At 39.0% G+C, this 16,847-nt stretch overlaps 1 protein-coding gene across 1 annotated transcript in view; it reads left to right on the top strand.

The window, feature by feature from the left end:
- The window catches only part of cep128 (centrosomal protein 128), a 57,614-nt gene that overhangs the window by 16,068 nt on the left and 24,699 nt on the right, over positions 1-16,847 (top strand). Inside the window, exons 12-16 of the mRNA XM_088925974.1 lie at positions 2,153-2,503; positions 4,300-4,950; positions 5,838-6,002; positions 13,540-13,716; positions 15,906-15,965. Of these exons, the coding sequence (XP_088782100.1) occupies positions 2,153-2,503; positions 4,300-4,950; positions 5,838-6,002; positions 13,540-13,716; positions 15,906-15,965 (1,404 nt within the window). The remainder of the gene's footprint in view (positions 1-2,152; positions 2,504-4,299; positions 4,951-5,837; positions 6,003-13,539; positions 13,717-15,905; positions 15,966-16,847) is intronic.

Genomic DNA, 16,847 nt, shown 5'->3' with positions numbered 1-16,847 from the left:
TTGTTTTGCGGTATCGCACGCGTGAAAATTAACCATAAAAAAGTTTTAAAGAGAAACTTCCCAGGAAGCTTTTCAAAACCATTTGCTGCAGGGCACAACACTTTTGTGAATCTGTATGGAAAAGCTGTAAATCTGCAACTCTATAATAGAGAGTGTAGGGGAACTAGAGTGCAGAGAGAAACTAAATGTGTTTTTCACCCAGAATAGTTTTGGAAAATTAGCTAGACTGTGTGGCAGTTAGGGGAAAGCACAAAACCTTTTTTATTGGTGTGAAAGGCTTTAAAAGGTTCTTGTAAAGATGAACTTTCATCTGACCTCAAATTTCATACAAGAGAAAAATACAGGCATCATGAGTAGCAGAGATGTTATTTCATTTTTACTTAGACATCCAGAATTTTTTTTTTTACTTCATCCTGCCGATCGCAGGATGGGGCAGGTTATTAAAGGGAAGGATGTGAAATCCTGGTCTAAAGTGAATAAAGTATTTTTCCCTTTGAATCTTGTTTTCTCTGGATATGTTCGTCAGACTGCCAGGGTTAAGTCTAGAACATAAAAAATGCAGTTAAAATAGTGAAGATGTCAGGAACAATTTGTAGTCCTGTGGAATTTTTGTAAAGTGGTGTTTACGTAAAATTTAGGTTGGCATAAATTGTTACAGATTTTTTCTAATATTGCATTCCCAGTCTGAAATAAGAATGTAAAAACAGTTTTCACAAACTGGAAAAACTATACAAAGAATGGGTATGTGAAGACCACGATATTTGTTCATCAATAATTGTGCTTAATGGGGCTCTAAAGTGATGATAAATATGTTGAAGCATTCATTTTGCTTTCTTATTTGAATTTTGCTGAAGTAACCAAACCTATAATGAGGGAGGCTCTGGGAAGTTTCCTTGAAATCATATATCATATCATAACAACTTTATTAACCCTTTACAATTTCTTGCATTAGGAATTATCTTTTCGCATACCCCAGCTTGCTCCCCAGGGAGAGCCTGGGGTCAGAGCGCAGGGTCTGCCATTGTACGGCGCCCCTGGAGCAGTTGGGGTTAAGGGCCTTGCTCAGGAGCCCAACAGAGTAGGAGTAGAAATGTGCAAGTATCAAGGTTTAAATGCATTTCCATTGAACCTAGATTGTTACTGATCCTCAGAATTGCAGTTCAGAACAACCACAGGAGAACAGCAGATATGTAGAACAGTTCTTTTAATTCCATTATTAATCATTCAAAGTAATTTGCATTAACATAGTGGAATTAATGTGTTCTGCAACATTTCCTTCTGACTGGAAGAATTCCTGCTGTTTTTATTTTGCAGCATGCCACTGAATAACATTGAAATAAAAAACATTTTTGGAGTTTTTCATCATTGTTGATTAGACAAAAACAGAAGATAAAAGTAAAATCATTTTCATACAATAGCTTCTGCAAAGAAACTATGGAAATTAGACTAAAATTGAGTTGATATCGGATTGCAATTATTTGGATTGTGCTACAAAGCACAGATGCTTTTAGTTAAATAGATGCAAGAGCATGGAAGAGATACTTTTAATTAGGATGCCATTAAAGGTGAAAAGTTGCGATACATTTTGTATAAATTTGTTTTCATTTCTATCACCATTGAAGTGCAGTCCCACCTGGGTGACGTGCTGCTGTCATCATGCTCCAGCAGCCCCACTGCACAGCAGAGAATTGAGGAATGACTTTAATCACTATTGTGCTGTTTGCCTTAAGGCAGGACCTTTGGAGGCCCAGAGTGTAAGGTAGCCAGGACACCAGGAACTGTGTTCCTAAGAACAGTACCATGGGATCTTAAATGACCACATACTCAGCAAAAGAGAGCACCTCTTGCACAATAAACCCAGCATAAACAGTATTAATCTTAATGTGACGTTTTTCAATGGGGTTGGAATTCAGGGTCTGATGCTGGTTGATTGGGAAGTAATATTAATCTAAGTCTTTTTATCGAAAGCGGTAGAATATGAGAATTCATAGAGAGATTGTGCTATAATATTAGAGTGGCTTATCTAACTTGTTCGGTGTACTTTTAAAAATCTCACTGGTTTGAAACTATTGCACTTCCTCCTAGTAGTGTAACGGATGGACGTTACTAAAGACGAGCCAAGAAGAGACGGTGCTTTCTTTCCCCCTGACAGGCGTTGTCGTCCGACCTGGGCAAGAGGGAGAAGCAGCAGCTGAGGATGCTGGAGCAGCTGAAGGAGATCCAGAATCGCTACGAGGAGTGTGAGGCAGACCGCAGCCGCATGGCTCTCCAGATTCAGGAGCTGGCGGGCCAGCTGAAGGAGTCTGGAAAGCAGGCAGACGCATACCTCAGGCAGACGAAGCAGGTGGAGATGCTGAAGGATGAAATGGAGAGAAAGAAGGAAGACCTGAAAGCCAGAGCACAGGTGTCCATCAGGCAGTGGAAACTGAAGTGTAAGAAACTAGAACAGCACCTGGAGAATGAGAGAAGAGCTGCTGGGCTTGTGGCAGAGAAGAGCAGGCAGGTTCGTTATTGATCTTTATTTTTGTTTATTTTAACAGAAGTTTTTTTTGTTCTGTCACTTTCAGCAATTCTTTGATCATTCCAGGGATTAGCTGTAAACGTGTTCCTGTGTTACGTGCCTGTTTCTTGTGTGTGCACATTAGCAATTAAGACATTTAATTTTTCTTGGAAAAGGAAATGCTTCTCATTTGTACAAAACAAAATTACTTTTTGCAAGGTCCCAATTAATAAAATAGAAGACGATGGCAAATGAAGTGTTTTTTTCCTGCAGTGAACAAAGTTTTCTGGTCCTTTCTTGGTGATCATAGCTTTCCTCTCTAGTGTCTGCACTGTACACTATAGCAAAATATTTCTCTGGGTAGGCGAGTGGTAGTGTCTTTCAAATCCTCCGTAAGTCCTCTTCCTTACAGTGGGCTGGCATCCCATTCAAGGTGTAGTGCTGCCTTGTGCTGTAGGCTTTCAGGATAGGATCTGGGCAGTTCCAGCCCTTAAAAAAATATGAATCTTTTTGAAAATGGGTGTACAGATACATGACAAATATGTCTAAAGGCTCATAATCACAATTCTGCAACTGCAAATGGAGTTATTTACAATGATCCTTGTTTTGTATTCCTAATCCAATTTAGAGTTTTTAAGCATTATTCTGTCAGGGTAATGTCTCCTGGTTTCTTCATTGAATTGGCCATTAGTTGGTCCTCTATTATTAAGTGCACAGTCTTTTACTGTATATTCCCAGAATTCAGTTTCTGAAATTTTTGTGCATTGGTTTCTTTTTTTTTTAAAGTATGTAACAAAGGCTCAGCTTCCTCAGGTTTAGAAGGCACAGTGTATGACATACTAAGTACAGTATGCAAGTGTGTTTTCTGCATATACACTTTCTTAGCTAATTGGGAAGCAGACAAACATTAGTCATTGCATTTTTCATCTCAAAAGATTCACCACACAGCAGATGAGGAGCTATTGCTTCACAAATTTAATTTTATAGTGAAATTTACGCAGGTCAGATTGTACAACTTCAAAAGTGGAATTAAACAGGTTCACGATACTGTTGTGAAGTATGGCGTGGGAACTTTAGTGATAAAGCAATTAGGACCTCTATTTAACGGTTCTTTCAAAGGCTGGACTCATCCTTACATACAGTAGCTTCTAAGACCTGATGAATTCAAGTTACAAGGTTGCACTCAATATACTAGTAACATTGAAAGGTTTTCCTTTGCTATTCTTCAGTCTCCTTCTCAAAACCTACTTGGTATTTTCATTCTTTATTCAAACCACCTACACTCAGTAACTGTCATTTCCTGGAGATATGACAGTTGGTTAGCTGTAAGATCTTAATTTGGATTTATTTTTTCTACGTGGTGTAATGAACCAGCAGGTGTGGTTTAGAATCCTGGATTAGAAATGACAAGAATAAAAGGACTATCTCACAAACTGGTAACCTACTGTGACCCATTTCCGCTTGCTTATTTAATTCGTCCCATCTTTAAAACTTCGGATAGCTTTAGCCTTTTTTCTTTTCACAACATTGATCGGCCTTACTGGGAAAAGGAACATGAATTCTGAGGCAATAAAATATTTTTATTGAGGTTTGAATTAAATGTAAAAGTTTTCATTTTAATTATTGGCTTTTTTTTTTGTCTTACTTTAATATGTTCTGCTACTTGTAATTTAGTCGCTGCACCTTTGGAATCTGGCGTCCAGTATAAACAATGAACTGCTTCTCCCTGGGCTGCAGCTTTTCTGAAGTTAGGAAAGATTGAAACGCATCGTGAAAATGAGTCCGTTTGCTTTCTCTAGATGCTCAAAGACAAGGAAAGCATTCAGGGGCAATTCCAGACAGCCAGCCAACAACTGGATAACCTCCGGAAAGAGCTTGGGGACGTCCTGTCCAGACTGGCACAGAAAGAGGAAGAGCTTCGTCGGAGAGACGTGGAGTTCAGTGAGACCCAGTCCCAGCAGATGAACCTGGAGCGCGAGATTCGGGAAGCGCGGGAAGTTGCCCGCCAGCTAGAGAGCGAGGTGGAGAAGCAGAACCTGCTGCAAATGCAAGTCAAGGAGGAGAACCAGAACCTGGAGAGGGAGCTTGATGCTTTGCGCAGAAAGAGGGAGCAAGACCAGGAGAAAATGCTGGACTTGCAAGGGGCAGTAAAAGAGCTGAGTGCCATTCGGGCCGACCTGACCAACAGGCTAGCTGAGGAGGAAAGGGCCTGGAAGGAGCTGAAGAGAAATCTGAGCGAGCTGCAGGGCCAGCAGGACCGTGCCCGGGAAGACCTGGCCTCCGCGGGCCAGCAGCTGAAGCTGGAGAGGGACGTGCATCAGTGCGAGCTGGCGGGGCTTCGGGCAGAGATTCAGGACCTGAAAGCAAAACATGAAACGCACAGCCAGGAGGCCATTCAACTTTTCAGGAAAGAGAGGGAAGAGCTGGAAAGTCGCATCCGAAATTTGCAGGTAATGGCTGAATCTTGTTAGGATTTAAGATAATAATAAATTCCTTGCACTTGTATAGCGATTAATGCTTGTAAATGATATTCTGTTCCCATTTGTAACATAGGGTTACTATAAATAATTTCTGTAGCTGCAGAACATGTGTGCTGCTTGGCTTAAGTGTGGTATTTTTTTCTTTCAAATACGAGTTCAAGTTATTGTAAATAAGTTAAAGGCAATATTGTAATGCAATCGGATGAGTTGCTTTCTGATGATAGACAGCCTGTGGTATTACAATATCTTCAGGAAGGAGATCTCTTATACAGATGTCACATGAGGAACTTCCAGATGATTCTTACCAAGTTTGTCATGTTAACTGTTGTGTGTATATATTTTTATATGCATTTATGGCACCAGGGGCAAAGACCTAGATAATTCTTGTCCACTGTGTGCAGAATGGTAGGTGAGTCATGCGATCAAGAGTCTGTTATTTCAGATCAAACTGGTCACACTCCTGACCGTAGTCCCAGCGGGGCTGGAGCGCTGACCTGCACGCACAGTGATCCCCTCTGAGCAGATGGCCAGTGAGTGCTGCAGAGCTCATGGGTTCATTCTCTCTGCTGTCTTTTTTTCCCACTTCTATTAATTTTTGAAGGCGGTTATAATGGAGGATGCCCACTGCAAGTCACAGGTTTTAGCAAGAAGGATACAGATAATCTGGCCTTTGCATGTAGAAGAAAAAAAAATTGGAAAAAAATGCAGAGCACTTGTTTCAGGTGGTTATTGTTGTATTGCTGTAATTAACATTCTTAATTAGGAGTTCAACACTCTAAAAGGTGCTAAATGTTCACACACTTAAATCAAAAACTCAAGTAGGGAGGTCAGTTGTACGAGATGTGCTTTTCCCTTAGGCAGATAAAGCAGTGGACAAAAGCTTGGTTAAAGCACACCGCCAGCAGCTCGAGAAGATGAAGATCGAATGTGACAAACTGACAGAGGAGTTAACCCAGAGCGAGGAGGTATACGCCAAGCTCAGGAGGAAGTACCAGCTGCTGAAACAGGAACTGGAAGAAAAGGTGAGTTCAGTTTCACCTCTTCTGCGAGCAGGGCTTAACTGTAGAGGAGTGAGGCTGAGTATCTGTCTTCACACATGCAGTGATATGTGGCCTTGTACTCATGCAGTGTGTTAGCCTGACAAAAGGTGAATTTTATTTGTTTGTATAACATGCATATGTTGCAATGGGGGGAAAAGGGCTGGTTTGTTTCAGTATTGGAACAAGTAAAGGTTTATTCCATACTGTGAAGAGATGAGGTATTGCTAGTGTTTTGAGTTTTTTATCTTGTAGGGTGGGGCTCAAAACCTCCTTGATAAAACTGTAAAAACGTGCAGAACTTCTTTGCGTTTAGACCAGGTTTAGACCCATAACCTCTTTTACCCAAACAATCTTCAGGAACACTCAGTGAAACTAAAATTAGTGTTTTCTCAAATTAAATTTTTAGTGACTGTTAACCAACTGTAATTTTTAATGACTGTCAAAAAGAAATGACCCACATGTTTTTGGTGTGTGAAAATGGAAAGAATGTATTTCCTGGCGAGTCTAGTTTTTATAATATCTGCCCTCTGAGCTTTCCTTTGAAACAGTTCTTTGAATGATTTTCTCAGCTCTTCGCTTGATGTGTGGTGTAAGTTATTAATTCTCATTTGTCCTTCTTAATGCAGAAGATAATGTGAATGCTGGAAATGCTGGGAATGCCACCAGTTTGCTGTTTTAGTGGAGTTGGCAATAAGAGTGAGGGAGGTCCGTGCATTGACCAAATACTATAAATGCTTAATAAAACATGGCTTTCATTATGGTGTTTAAAAAATCCGAAGATTAATCAGGATAACACAGTGCTGAATTTCTATTACAGTAGGTTATTACTCGTACCAATGGGACAAGGCCAGGTTTAGATAACTCTGGACTGTAAGACAAAAGCTACAGGCTCTTTCTGTATGGCATCGCTCCCCTCATCAGTACTAGGCTGCTGCCAGTAGGTCACACTGTTGTGTATGCTTATTGATTCTTGCAGATTCTTTTCAATGGAGGCTTGAGAGAGACTGCTATAGAGATATTTTTGCTGATATGTTCAAATGGAGAGTAAATTACTGTTTTTTAAAAAGCAATAAGCAGTAGATGAAAGATGTGCAGTTAGCAGTAGTGACGCAGAAGAGACTTTCCTAGAATTTCCTAGAATACCTGAGCCTGAGGTAAGTATAGAAACCTTTCTCTTTTCTCTTTTAATTTGCTTAGTAACTTGGCTCTCTCCATTTTGTTCATCACCTCAGAATTTCCACTGACTTGGAAAGATAGTAAAGGAGTATCTTTTTCATGACTGCTCGGTCTCTTAACTTTTCTTCCCTTAATGAAAGGGAAGTGAAGTTAACAGCAAAAAATAAAATCAACTTCTGTTTGTCATTAACAAACCCGACATGTAGTCCATTAAAGAGCGCTTGGCTCTGGTTCGCTGCTCGCTTTCGCCTTGCACACGTGGGGCACCCTCTTTCGCTGAGAACTGAGACTCACCCGTACCTCCAGTCATGTCAGGGAAACACCCAAGGGATTTTATTATTTTTTTAATTTATTTTTTGTTTTATTGTTTAATTATTGAACAGTACAGAGGAGGGTAATGGAATGTAAGCATTTGCAGGTTGTTAAATGGCATTTCTCCCTGATTTATTTACTGTGCGATATATTTTTAAGTGTAGGCTACTTTTGGTATTTACTGTATTTATTGTAATTAATCTTTTTCATTCATTGTTATTTCTCTCCCCGTTTATATATGGTAAAAAGTTTTTCTGTACCTCCCTGGACTGTGAGTTACTGCTCCATTCTCTCTCTGGCTCTCTACTCCCCTCCACGATTAGCACACATGCCTGGTAGCCATTAAAGGACAAACCCTGGTGTTCTGCAGTTCTGCTCTCCTGTCCATTCTTGCTTACTTGCAGGCACAGGCAGGGCAAATACAGAAGGATCTCTGCAATGTCATGAGTGGTAAATCTGTTTTTTCACATGTGGGCGAAGGAAGGGTCACTTCAGCCTTAAATACAGTGTAAAGACTTGAGAAACCCTCTGTAACCCTGGGAGTAGGAGTAATGGCAAAACCTTTTGGTTTTCCTGTAGCGCGATGCGAGAGGTAGAGTTTACTAGTGTGAAAAGCAGATCCAACAGTGTTACAGGCGCAGACTTTATTTCCAGGAACATGGGAATAATGTCCTAATAGAAAGTGAATCCAAGTGTGTGTAGATGTCATATGGGAAGTTTTTTTTAATTTAAATTGGCTGGGTGCAACAGCCTCACATGAAGCAGTGTGCAGAGACAGCCTGATAAAATCTGTACCTCATCACCTCTGTCCAGAGCTGCCAGTCCAATCCACAGCAAATTTCTTATGCACCATGGGCGTAGCATGAGTTTAAGCACCTGTGAAACAAGCTAGGTGGAAAGGTCCTCCGTTCTGTAGCAAGACCCAAAGAGAATGAACAGACTTGCCCAGCAAATTGCCTATCATTTACAAATGTGGTATCCCTGTGTTTTTTTATATAGTTACTCATTTTTTTTGTCTTGTCTCATTTATCCAAAACCCCTTACATTTGCACCCGTTTATATGGCTGGATATATTATGCAACAATGTGGGTGAAGCAGTGTCTCTTCTGGGATTTGAACCCACATCCTTCCCCATCCAGGTCCAGAGCCCTGACCAGTGCTCCACACTGCTGCCCTCGTGTAACGTGGAATATGACAATGATGCTTCCAAGAGAAACCATTATGAAGTGCTTACCCTTATTTCATTGTCATTTTTTACTTTAAGTAAGGTGCATCAAATTATTGTGTCAGTTATCCTTTACCTTTGTAATATTTGCTGGAGACGATGGCTTCACCGTAAATCAGCGGTGACGTCTTGTATGTTATTAAAAAGAAACTTGTGATGAGCTCGCAGCTACTAGTAAGGAGGCTAAATTTTGGCAATTCATGCCCAATATAAAAATGTGTTCAAGATGCTTTCCTTTGTTGATTTGCATTCATTAAGTGTATAGTTCAATTCCAGCTTTCTTGCAAGTCAGGTGAAATTGAATAAATGTCTTGTTTCAGTTGCTTCCTTTGAATCTGTAGTAATCTCTGGTCTAGCCTGAAATGTCAGTGAACCAATTTGTAAGAGCTCTTGTACCACAAATTCTATGTGTTAATGTTATGGGAAACATAATGGTATATAATGAACTAAATGGCCTGTGGAAGTATGTGCGATCACAGCAGAATTCCAGCTCCCTGTGTAACTTTTCACAATTAACGTTTCTTTATTCACCCTCCATCATTAACTGGAGCAACAGCCGTTGCGCAGGGCTCTAGGATACCGGCCCTTCCCTTTCCTTTTAAAGGGAAAGCTTTGTACTAACTTCCTGTGTAAATTTAAAAGTTTTGAAATCGTTTTAATTCTTAGATGCTGATGTGCTCCTGTCGCCTTGGAGATCAAACGCCTATGTCTGCCAGCACCTGATTGGCCTCAGTGGTGCTGGAGACCATAGCAAGCCTCATGTCATGGTGTGATCGGGCTTTGAGTCAGTGAGTTTGAATAGCATCAACTGCTGTGAGCTAACCTGCCCCGTACTTTGCTAAGCTATCAGTGGACACCCTTTTTAACAGTAAAAAAAAGTATTGGGTGAAGATTAATGATTTACAGATGTGCTTGAGAAATAACTTTTATTAACTTGCGGCTTTATAAAATAAAGTTTCCTGTATACTTTTAATAAAACAGATCGGTTCCACCTTGTTCTGTCACTAAAATGCCCTTTTTTGGTATTTTTACACATGTGATCTTATGTTGTCTGGTAAATGTTTTTCTAAGATATTTTCACATCATTCACATAAGTAGAAATTCTAGAACAAAATTCCAAGATTTTTCTGGTGTTTATAGGTTGGGAAAGAACACCAACCAATATGGTTTCTGTTAAATTACTCTTTTAAGGCTGTTTAAAATGATCACGTAACATACATTTTACTTCTTCTTAGAAATGTCAGATGCTCACATTTTTCATCTGAGCAATGGTTACAAAGCAAAGCCAAAAAATCCAGATACAATTACCATGGTGATTTTTGAAACTCTGAAATTTAAGCAAATATGGTACATTGCTGGATTTATAATGGAGTTAAGTTGAAAAGGCCATATATTTGAATATAAATCCATGAAATTACTTGCCCATTTGTTTTAAAATAGGATTTTTGATTGGCATGATGCAATTAGCTCTTTACAATTACAGGTTGAAGGAAGGCACCTTGTTCTAGGTGACAGGTAGCCCCCTTAGATAGAGGGTTGTGTTTTCAAAGAAAAAAATAGTTCCCTGGGTGATTGCAGATTTTACCCTTTGTATCCCCTCAGCAATTGAAATGCCGTTTACAAAACTAGGCTTTATTTTCTCACCATTGGTATTGTGTAACCTTAACAGTTCAAAATGGTGACCATTCTTTTTCGTACTACAGCTCTGTTTGTCTTTAATTCTGTGCATTGTTTTATAGTTACTGTTGCATTGGAGACCGTTGCTTTTTTTTTTTTAATTGTCCACAGCTGCCTTTGACTCGAGAGTTAGGCTGTATAGAAGGTGACTGGGTTCTGCTGTCTAAACTGCCTTTGAAGAGCTTGTTGCTACAGTTGCTCTGAAGATGTGTTAAATAATTCCTGTTTTCCCTTGATTGTAACTTGCACAAACATTTGAATTGTAAGAATCCTTGTGATCAGAGGTGCACAGCTCCAGTCCTGAAGGGCGAGAAGTTTTCTGGTTTTCCTTCAATCTGAGCCCTTAATTACTTAATTGTACTTGTTATTCGTCAGACAGTGGTGCTTGAGGACTGGAGCTGGACACCTGGTTTAGATGCTCAAGAGACTTTTCTTCTGACCTGTCTATTTCAGTATTGTACCCCTTCCTAAGCAATTTGGGATCCTGGGTGTGACACAGTTGTACCATTGAGCGAGGTACTAAAGCCAAAATAGCTTCCATGTACTGAAGTATAACTCGCTGTAAAATATTAAACCTTAGCCAATACTTCACCTTCTAAAGGTACAGCAAAGCCTCGGTGTCCTTATCATATCTGCTAAGTGAAGAAGTTGGAAAGAAAGCGGCATCTACAAAATCCCTGGATTTGTAGCATGATCAGCTAGTCTTTAGCAACATGGATATTCATAAAAAACAACAGGTGGCTTTGGGTTAAAGACGTCAGATGGTGTTTTAATTTCATACAGTCTGCTTAGTAGTGTTTGAGTATAAACAAAAATAAAATGTATGCTAATTCATACTTTGGAAAATCAGCACCTGGCCTTTTATGTTTCTTGTGGATACTTTGAAGTGCCATCTCTTGTGCGGGGCTGCGGTAATCCCTCTCTCCCAGGCAGCACAGTGCATTATTGTAATGAGGGCTTCCTGAGAAAGGGCTGCACAGTTGACGTTGCATAACTCCGGATGTTTTTAGTGATAAATATTTTTTCCATCCTATGTAGTTTGGAATGTCCAGCTTACACCTTTTTTCATCTGCTACCAAGCACAGCAGGAAGCAGGGACTGAAAGCGGATCATAGTTTCAGATCATTTGTCTGTTAACTGCTAGTAAAATAAGAAAGATTATAGACAACTGATGGTTATTCAGACCATCTTGTAGGTGGTTTGATTGCTAGAGAACTGAATAATCTGTGGAGCTCACCCTGCCTTTTGTCGAGAAGCAGCTGGATATGCACTTCAACAGAGGTTAGCTTGTTCCAGACTACCCCATAGTTTCCACTTGTGTCCCTCGGTTCATGTTTCACTGTTGGTTCTGAAAATAGTTGAATGGCCGGATGAGATCACTTTATAGTCTTCTGTGTTCAGTAGCACGAAAATATAGTGCTTTAAACTGATCACAGTCGGGTGTTGGGAATGCATCTGGTGTGTTTTCTGGACCAATTCTAGGGCAGCAGTACCTTTTTTGTATCATGGTGCACAAAACTGTACCCTATTCTAAGCTGTGGAACATTATAGAATACCTTCTAAAGAAACTGTACTTGTGCGTTGTATAATTTTAAAATGAGCTTTTCATTTATGTTCTACATCTTTGCCTAGATCTTGACATGTTTGTTTTTTTTGCTTCACACCGTTGTCTAGACTCTAGAAGATGCAAATGATGTGTCAACATAAATACTAAATCCTTTTTCATAAATGTCAGTTTTCCATAATATATCTATATTTTTTTATTTCTGTTGCATGCATGCAACACTGAGGTCTAGGAATGTGTAATATCTGTGAAGACTTATACAAACCTGGAATCTGAGTGGGCATTAAGTGTGGTGAGGTGACCCCTGACTTTTGTTGCTATTAATTTGCAATTCTAAATCTCATATCCAAAGCTCTGTAGTCTACGGCTGAGATTTAGTGGTCTATGGCTGTCAATCTTTAAAAAGTACAGTATAATCTTTTAGAGTACAGTATATACAGTACCACTGAATTTGTGTTCAGTTTAACTATTTATAATAAATAATAGCCTAGGCAAAGTTATTTGTTTGAAGGGAGCTCTATACTACTACTTATTTAAAATCCTTAAAAAACACACAAGCTTGTCCTGGATTTTCTTTTAATAAACGTTTAGCAGACAACGTCTGGAATGTCTGTACAAAATTAAATTTTAACTTTTATAATGTCTGATCCAGGTTGGCAAGTAGCGAAACAATCAATCCTAATATTGTCTGACCTTTTCCTCCATGCAAAATGCCTGTACAATATGCACCTTTTGTGCTTTCCTCACTAACGGCTACATGCACTGGCCTAAATATTATTAACTCCCAATAGAACCAGGAGCATGTTGTCCCTGTGAAAATAGCTTGAACAGGGTGTGGCTTATATTTCACAAGGTTTTGATATATTTGCTGCCTTATTTTATTTTTCCAGCGGTATTGCTTTTACCGAGGTTGTGCTGAGGGTAATGAAGTGTGGGATTGAACTGCACATGTATCAGATCCAGCAGTTATAGTTTCAAAAGGAATGAGATCTGGGCATTGCTCTGACCAAGGAAGGGAAGGGAGTCTGCGTTTTGCTCTGCAAACTCTCTACACTTTGCCTGCCACAAAGAGAGGCTATTCCTTCATTACTTCAATCCACTCCGTTTCATTACTTTAGTGCAACCAGTTTAATTTAATTCCTATATTGATTCTGCTAGTTATGAACAACATTTACTGCAAAATTACAGTGGTTTGGAACGGCAGATGGTTGAGTAGCCATAATCTATTCGTTTGACTAATATTTTAAAATGTGCTTATACAGGCTGTGCTCATGAGGCATAAGGAAACTAACTGTCCCATGTCCTTTGTTAATATCTTCCTAACTATTTTGCAAGATAAATCAAGGCACTATTTATTTCAGATAAGCCCTTTAGGGTATAAAGAACACAGCTTTAATAGTGTAAAGAAAGTCATTTCCATCCTGTAAAATATGCATTGTGAAAGATTCATTGATGTGTAATAGGCTGTTGTGTTTAACAAAATCAAAAAACCCACTTGGACAAGTTTGATCTCAGGTGCTCTTCATGTTTGTTTGATTGCGACGCGTATCTCACTTTTGTTTCAGAGCAAATTGGTCACCAGTGGAGATGACCAAGTAAGAAGAATGGATGAAACAATTCTGGAGCTCCGAGAGCAGATTAACTGTCTGGAAACAGAACAGGAATCCATACTTCAGACCATAGGAATAGAGATTGACTCTGCATGCAGAGGTTTCTCCAGGGATTCCGATGAAAAATTCAAAGTAATATTTTTCTCTTACAACGCCCTGAATTTGTTCAGAAGGATGTATTTACATGTAAACATTCTGACGCACCAAGGTTATTCACATAACAGTATATTACACTGCAGTATAGAGCATTGGGTATTTCTTGTGTTTAGAAGAAAAAGCACTTAGACAAGCCACTTGTTGTGTTCAATTTATTCTTCAGCCTTTTAATACTGTTTGCCACTTCTTTATCAGCTGCCTGCAAAATTACGTCAGCATGAAGCTACGTGAAGTGAAAATGACATTTAGCTGCCTTAGTAGCCCCTCTTTGACCACATTCTTTTTCTAGTAATCATGTCAGCCTGTGGGGCTAATCTATGAGAGTCCCCCTCTCCAGGACGCTTCCACAAAGGTGACTTTCAGCAGTTAAGATCTCTGTTTTTAACAGAATTGACGTGTGCTTATGGTTGAATAATGACATTACATTTTAATGCTATTTTTCCATAAAAGCTAAGGAATATGTATGATGCTACAAAATGCAATCTATAAAAGCAACATATCCCAAGACATTTAATGGTTGAGTGATGAGGTTGTCTTAATATGGAGTGGTGCTCCTAGTAATGCCAGACTTAGATAAACTATTTGCTAATAATTTATTGCATTTCAAAGCTGTTTTTTAATCTGTTGGACTGAATGATTTGTGACTAATTCATAATATATAATTCTAATGGCTGAGGTATGGTTTCTGACTGTCAAAACGCCATGTTGTAGTGCAAAAGATTTGCAAATGGCAGTGCTGTGGTCTAGTGGGTTCCTCAAGTGTTACTTAATGCAGCTGGGTTTAGCCACTGGCTAAAGTCAATCCTCTCTTATTAGAATATATGGGAAGTATCAGAATTCTTCCTTTAGTATTTTAGAAAACCAGTCTCCAGGCTAAGCCCATTTAAAAAAATAAATCAGCAGCTTAATTAACTGAAATGATGGATTACCAATTTTACCTCGGATGTTTCTGAAACTCGGCGATGGACTCGTGTTCCCATCCTGGATGTATCCCACCTCGCCCCATTTGCTTGCTGGGATATACAGTAGCTCACAGCAAGCTCCCCCACGACTGGCATCGATTAAGCTTTTGGAAAATGGAGCATGGATTTAGGATTACTCAAGCGTACGCTCAATATGTAAGATGTATATATTACATTTAACACTAAGAAACACCATACAGCATTTTTTACAATATTTAATGATCATAATGAGATGAAGGGAAATTCCCAGTAGAAAGAGAGATACATCATCAGTGGGCTCAGCCTGTAATTTAAGGACAGTGGCATTTATGTTCTTTACTGTGATTACAATAAATCCCTGCTGTGGGTATCGCAGAGAAAAAAAAAAACAGAGCAAAATTAATCCTCAGTGTTAACTTTTTTTCATTTTATAAAATTGCTACTGGTGCTGGGATTTTTTTTAACTGATGTTGGTTAGGTACATAAAAGATTATGTACCAACAGTAATACATTTGAGCTGTCAGCTCCGAAAGAGCTTATGTATGTACATGGCAAATCACCTGTATCTGCCTTGCAAAACTGCAAGCTGCAATTTAGTATGTTTTCTTTTTTTTAGTGTAGTTAATATTTTTAGATGGTAGATTTCAAGTATACACAAAGGTGAAATTAAAAATACATTGAAAAATAAGGGAAAGTAAAGAAAAAAGTACGTTAATGTTACAATTCATGTAATGCTTTTTTTACTTTTTCAAGTATCTATAAAATTTTAAGTTGTATTCACACATAAGTTCAAATATTATTTTGATAGCTTTTATCAAGAGTTTTTTCCTCTAAGATCTGTGGTGCAATTTAACATTGTCTCACAGGATCCTGTTTCAGACCATTGCGTTTTAATTTCAAATTTGCATTACGCATATGCTGCTGGTAGTGCTATAAGTTTTAAGAGAACCATTAAGGTAATTGTGCCACTACTGAGTCATATTAAAATGAGTGATAAAGAAAATTGAAAGCAACCCTTTTGTTTACACATTATTGTTCATTTTACAGAATTGCATTAATATAACATCAAAACCTGTATTATGAACCTTGCTTTGTGCCTTTGCTGTTGTTTTTGTCCTTATCTAAGAGATTATTTGTTGTACCAGTGAAACCGATACTGTGGGCAGTGAAAAGCTTTTTAATAGATCAGCTTGTTCTAAAAAAGCAAATCTGTTTTGTCCCTAGGCAATATCCCTTACACCTGGCCTGCAGAAGGACCCTCATCGCTGGTTAGCTGAAATGAAGGTACTGTACTAAACTGTGTTTGAACAAACAAGTTTTCCTTGTACTTAAATTGCCAATATGGCTTTAGATTTATGGCCTTTTTAACTGTATTGTAAATGAGCTCAACATTTTGAGATGTTCACAATCATATCTAAAAAGAAATTCATGTATTTGCTGTAGGTCTACTTTTTGATACTGTTTGATACTGTTTCCTGTTGCTGACATTTTTCATAAGAAATGAGTATGTAACAAACAGCTAAGAGAGGCCATACTTCTGTAATTCCTTAGTGGAATGTAACATGCCAGAACTGTGTGTGCATGTATCAGTTTTAACACATCACAACTCTCGCTGGTCCCAGGTGCCTCAGCAAATGAAGGCACTGTCTTGGAGTGCTGGTTGAGCCCTGTAGTCCTGCCAACTTATTTACCAGCGGGGACAGGAATGCTGGGGTGTCGCTGGCTTGTCCACAACAGTTCAGAGTGTTGGTGAGAGAACTGTCTCTGCTCTTGTCCATGGGGTTGCCCTTGGGTCAGCTGGACGATGACAGATCATAGCTTGCATGATCGTCCCTTTGTGCTGGTATACGGGCCAAAATGGTGAGCTGAATTGATCAACATTTGGCGACTCCAGACTGGGGGCACATAACAATTTAAAAAACAATTAACAACTCATTGTTTCAGAGCAGAATGCATCTTTAAAGGTATTGCAATGTAAAGTCTATGACTCTTACCTGATTTAGCATGCTTGGAAAGACTCACAATGTTTAACTTCCAGACTTTGTATAGTATATTGTGAAGTTCAAAGGGAAAAAAAAACATTTTGGCTGTTAAGCCTTCTTCAGGTGTGACCTTTTTTCTTTCTTATCAGTGTGGAATTAACCCTTTGTTTATTGTCCTCCAGCT

Source organism: Atractosteus spatula, chromosome 9, assembly GCF_055471065.1.
Source record: "Atractosteus spatula isolate fAtrSpa1 chromosome 9, fAtrSpa1.hap1, whole genome shotgun sequence".
NCBI lineage: Eukaryota > Metazoa > Chordata > Actinopteri > Semionotiformes > Lepisosteidae > Atractosteus > Atractosteus spatula.
Note: the sequence above shows the minus strand (reverse complement) of the source record. Positions and strands in the feature narration are given on the sequence as shown.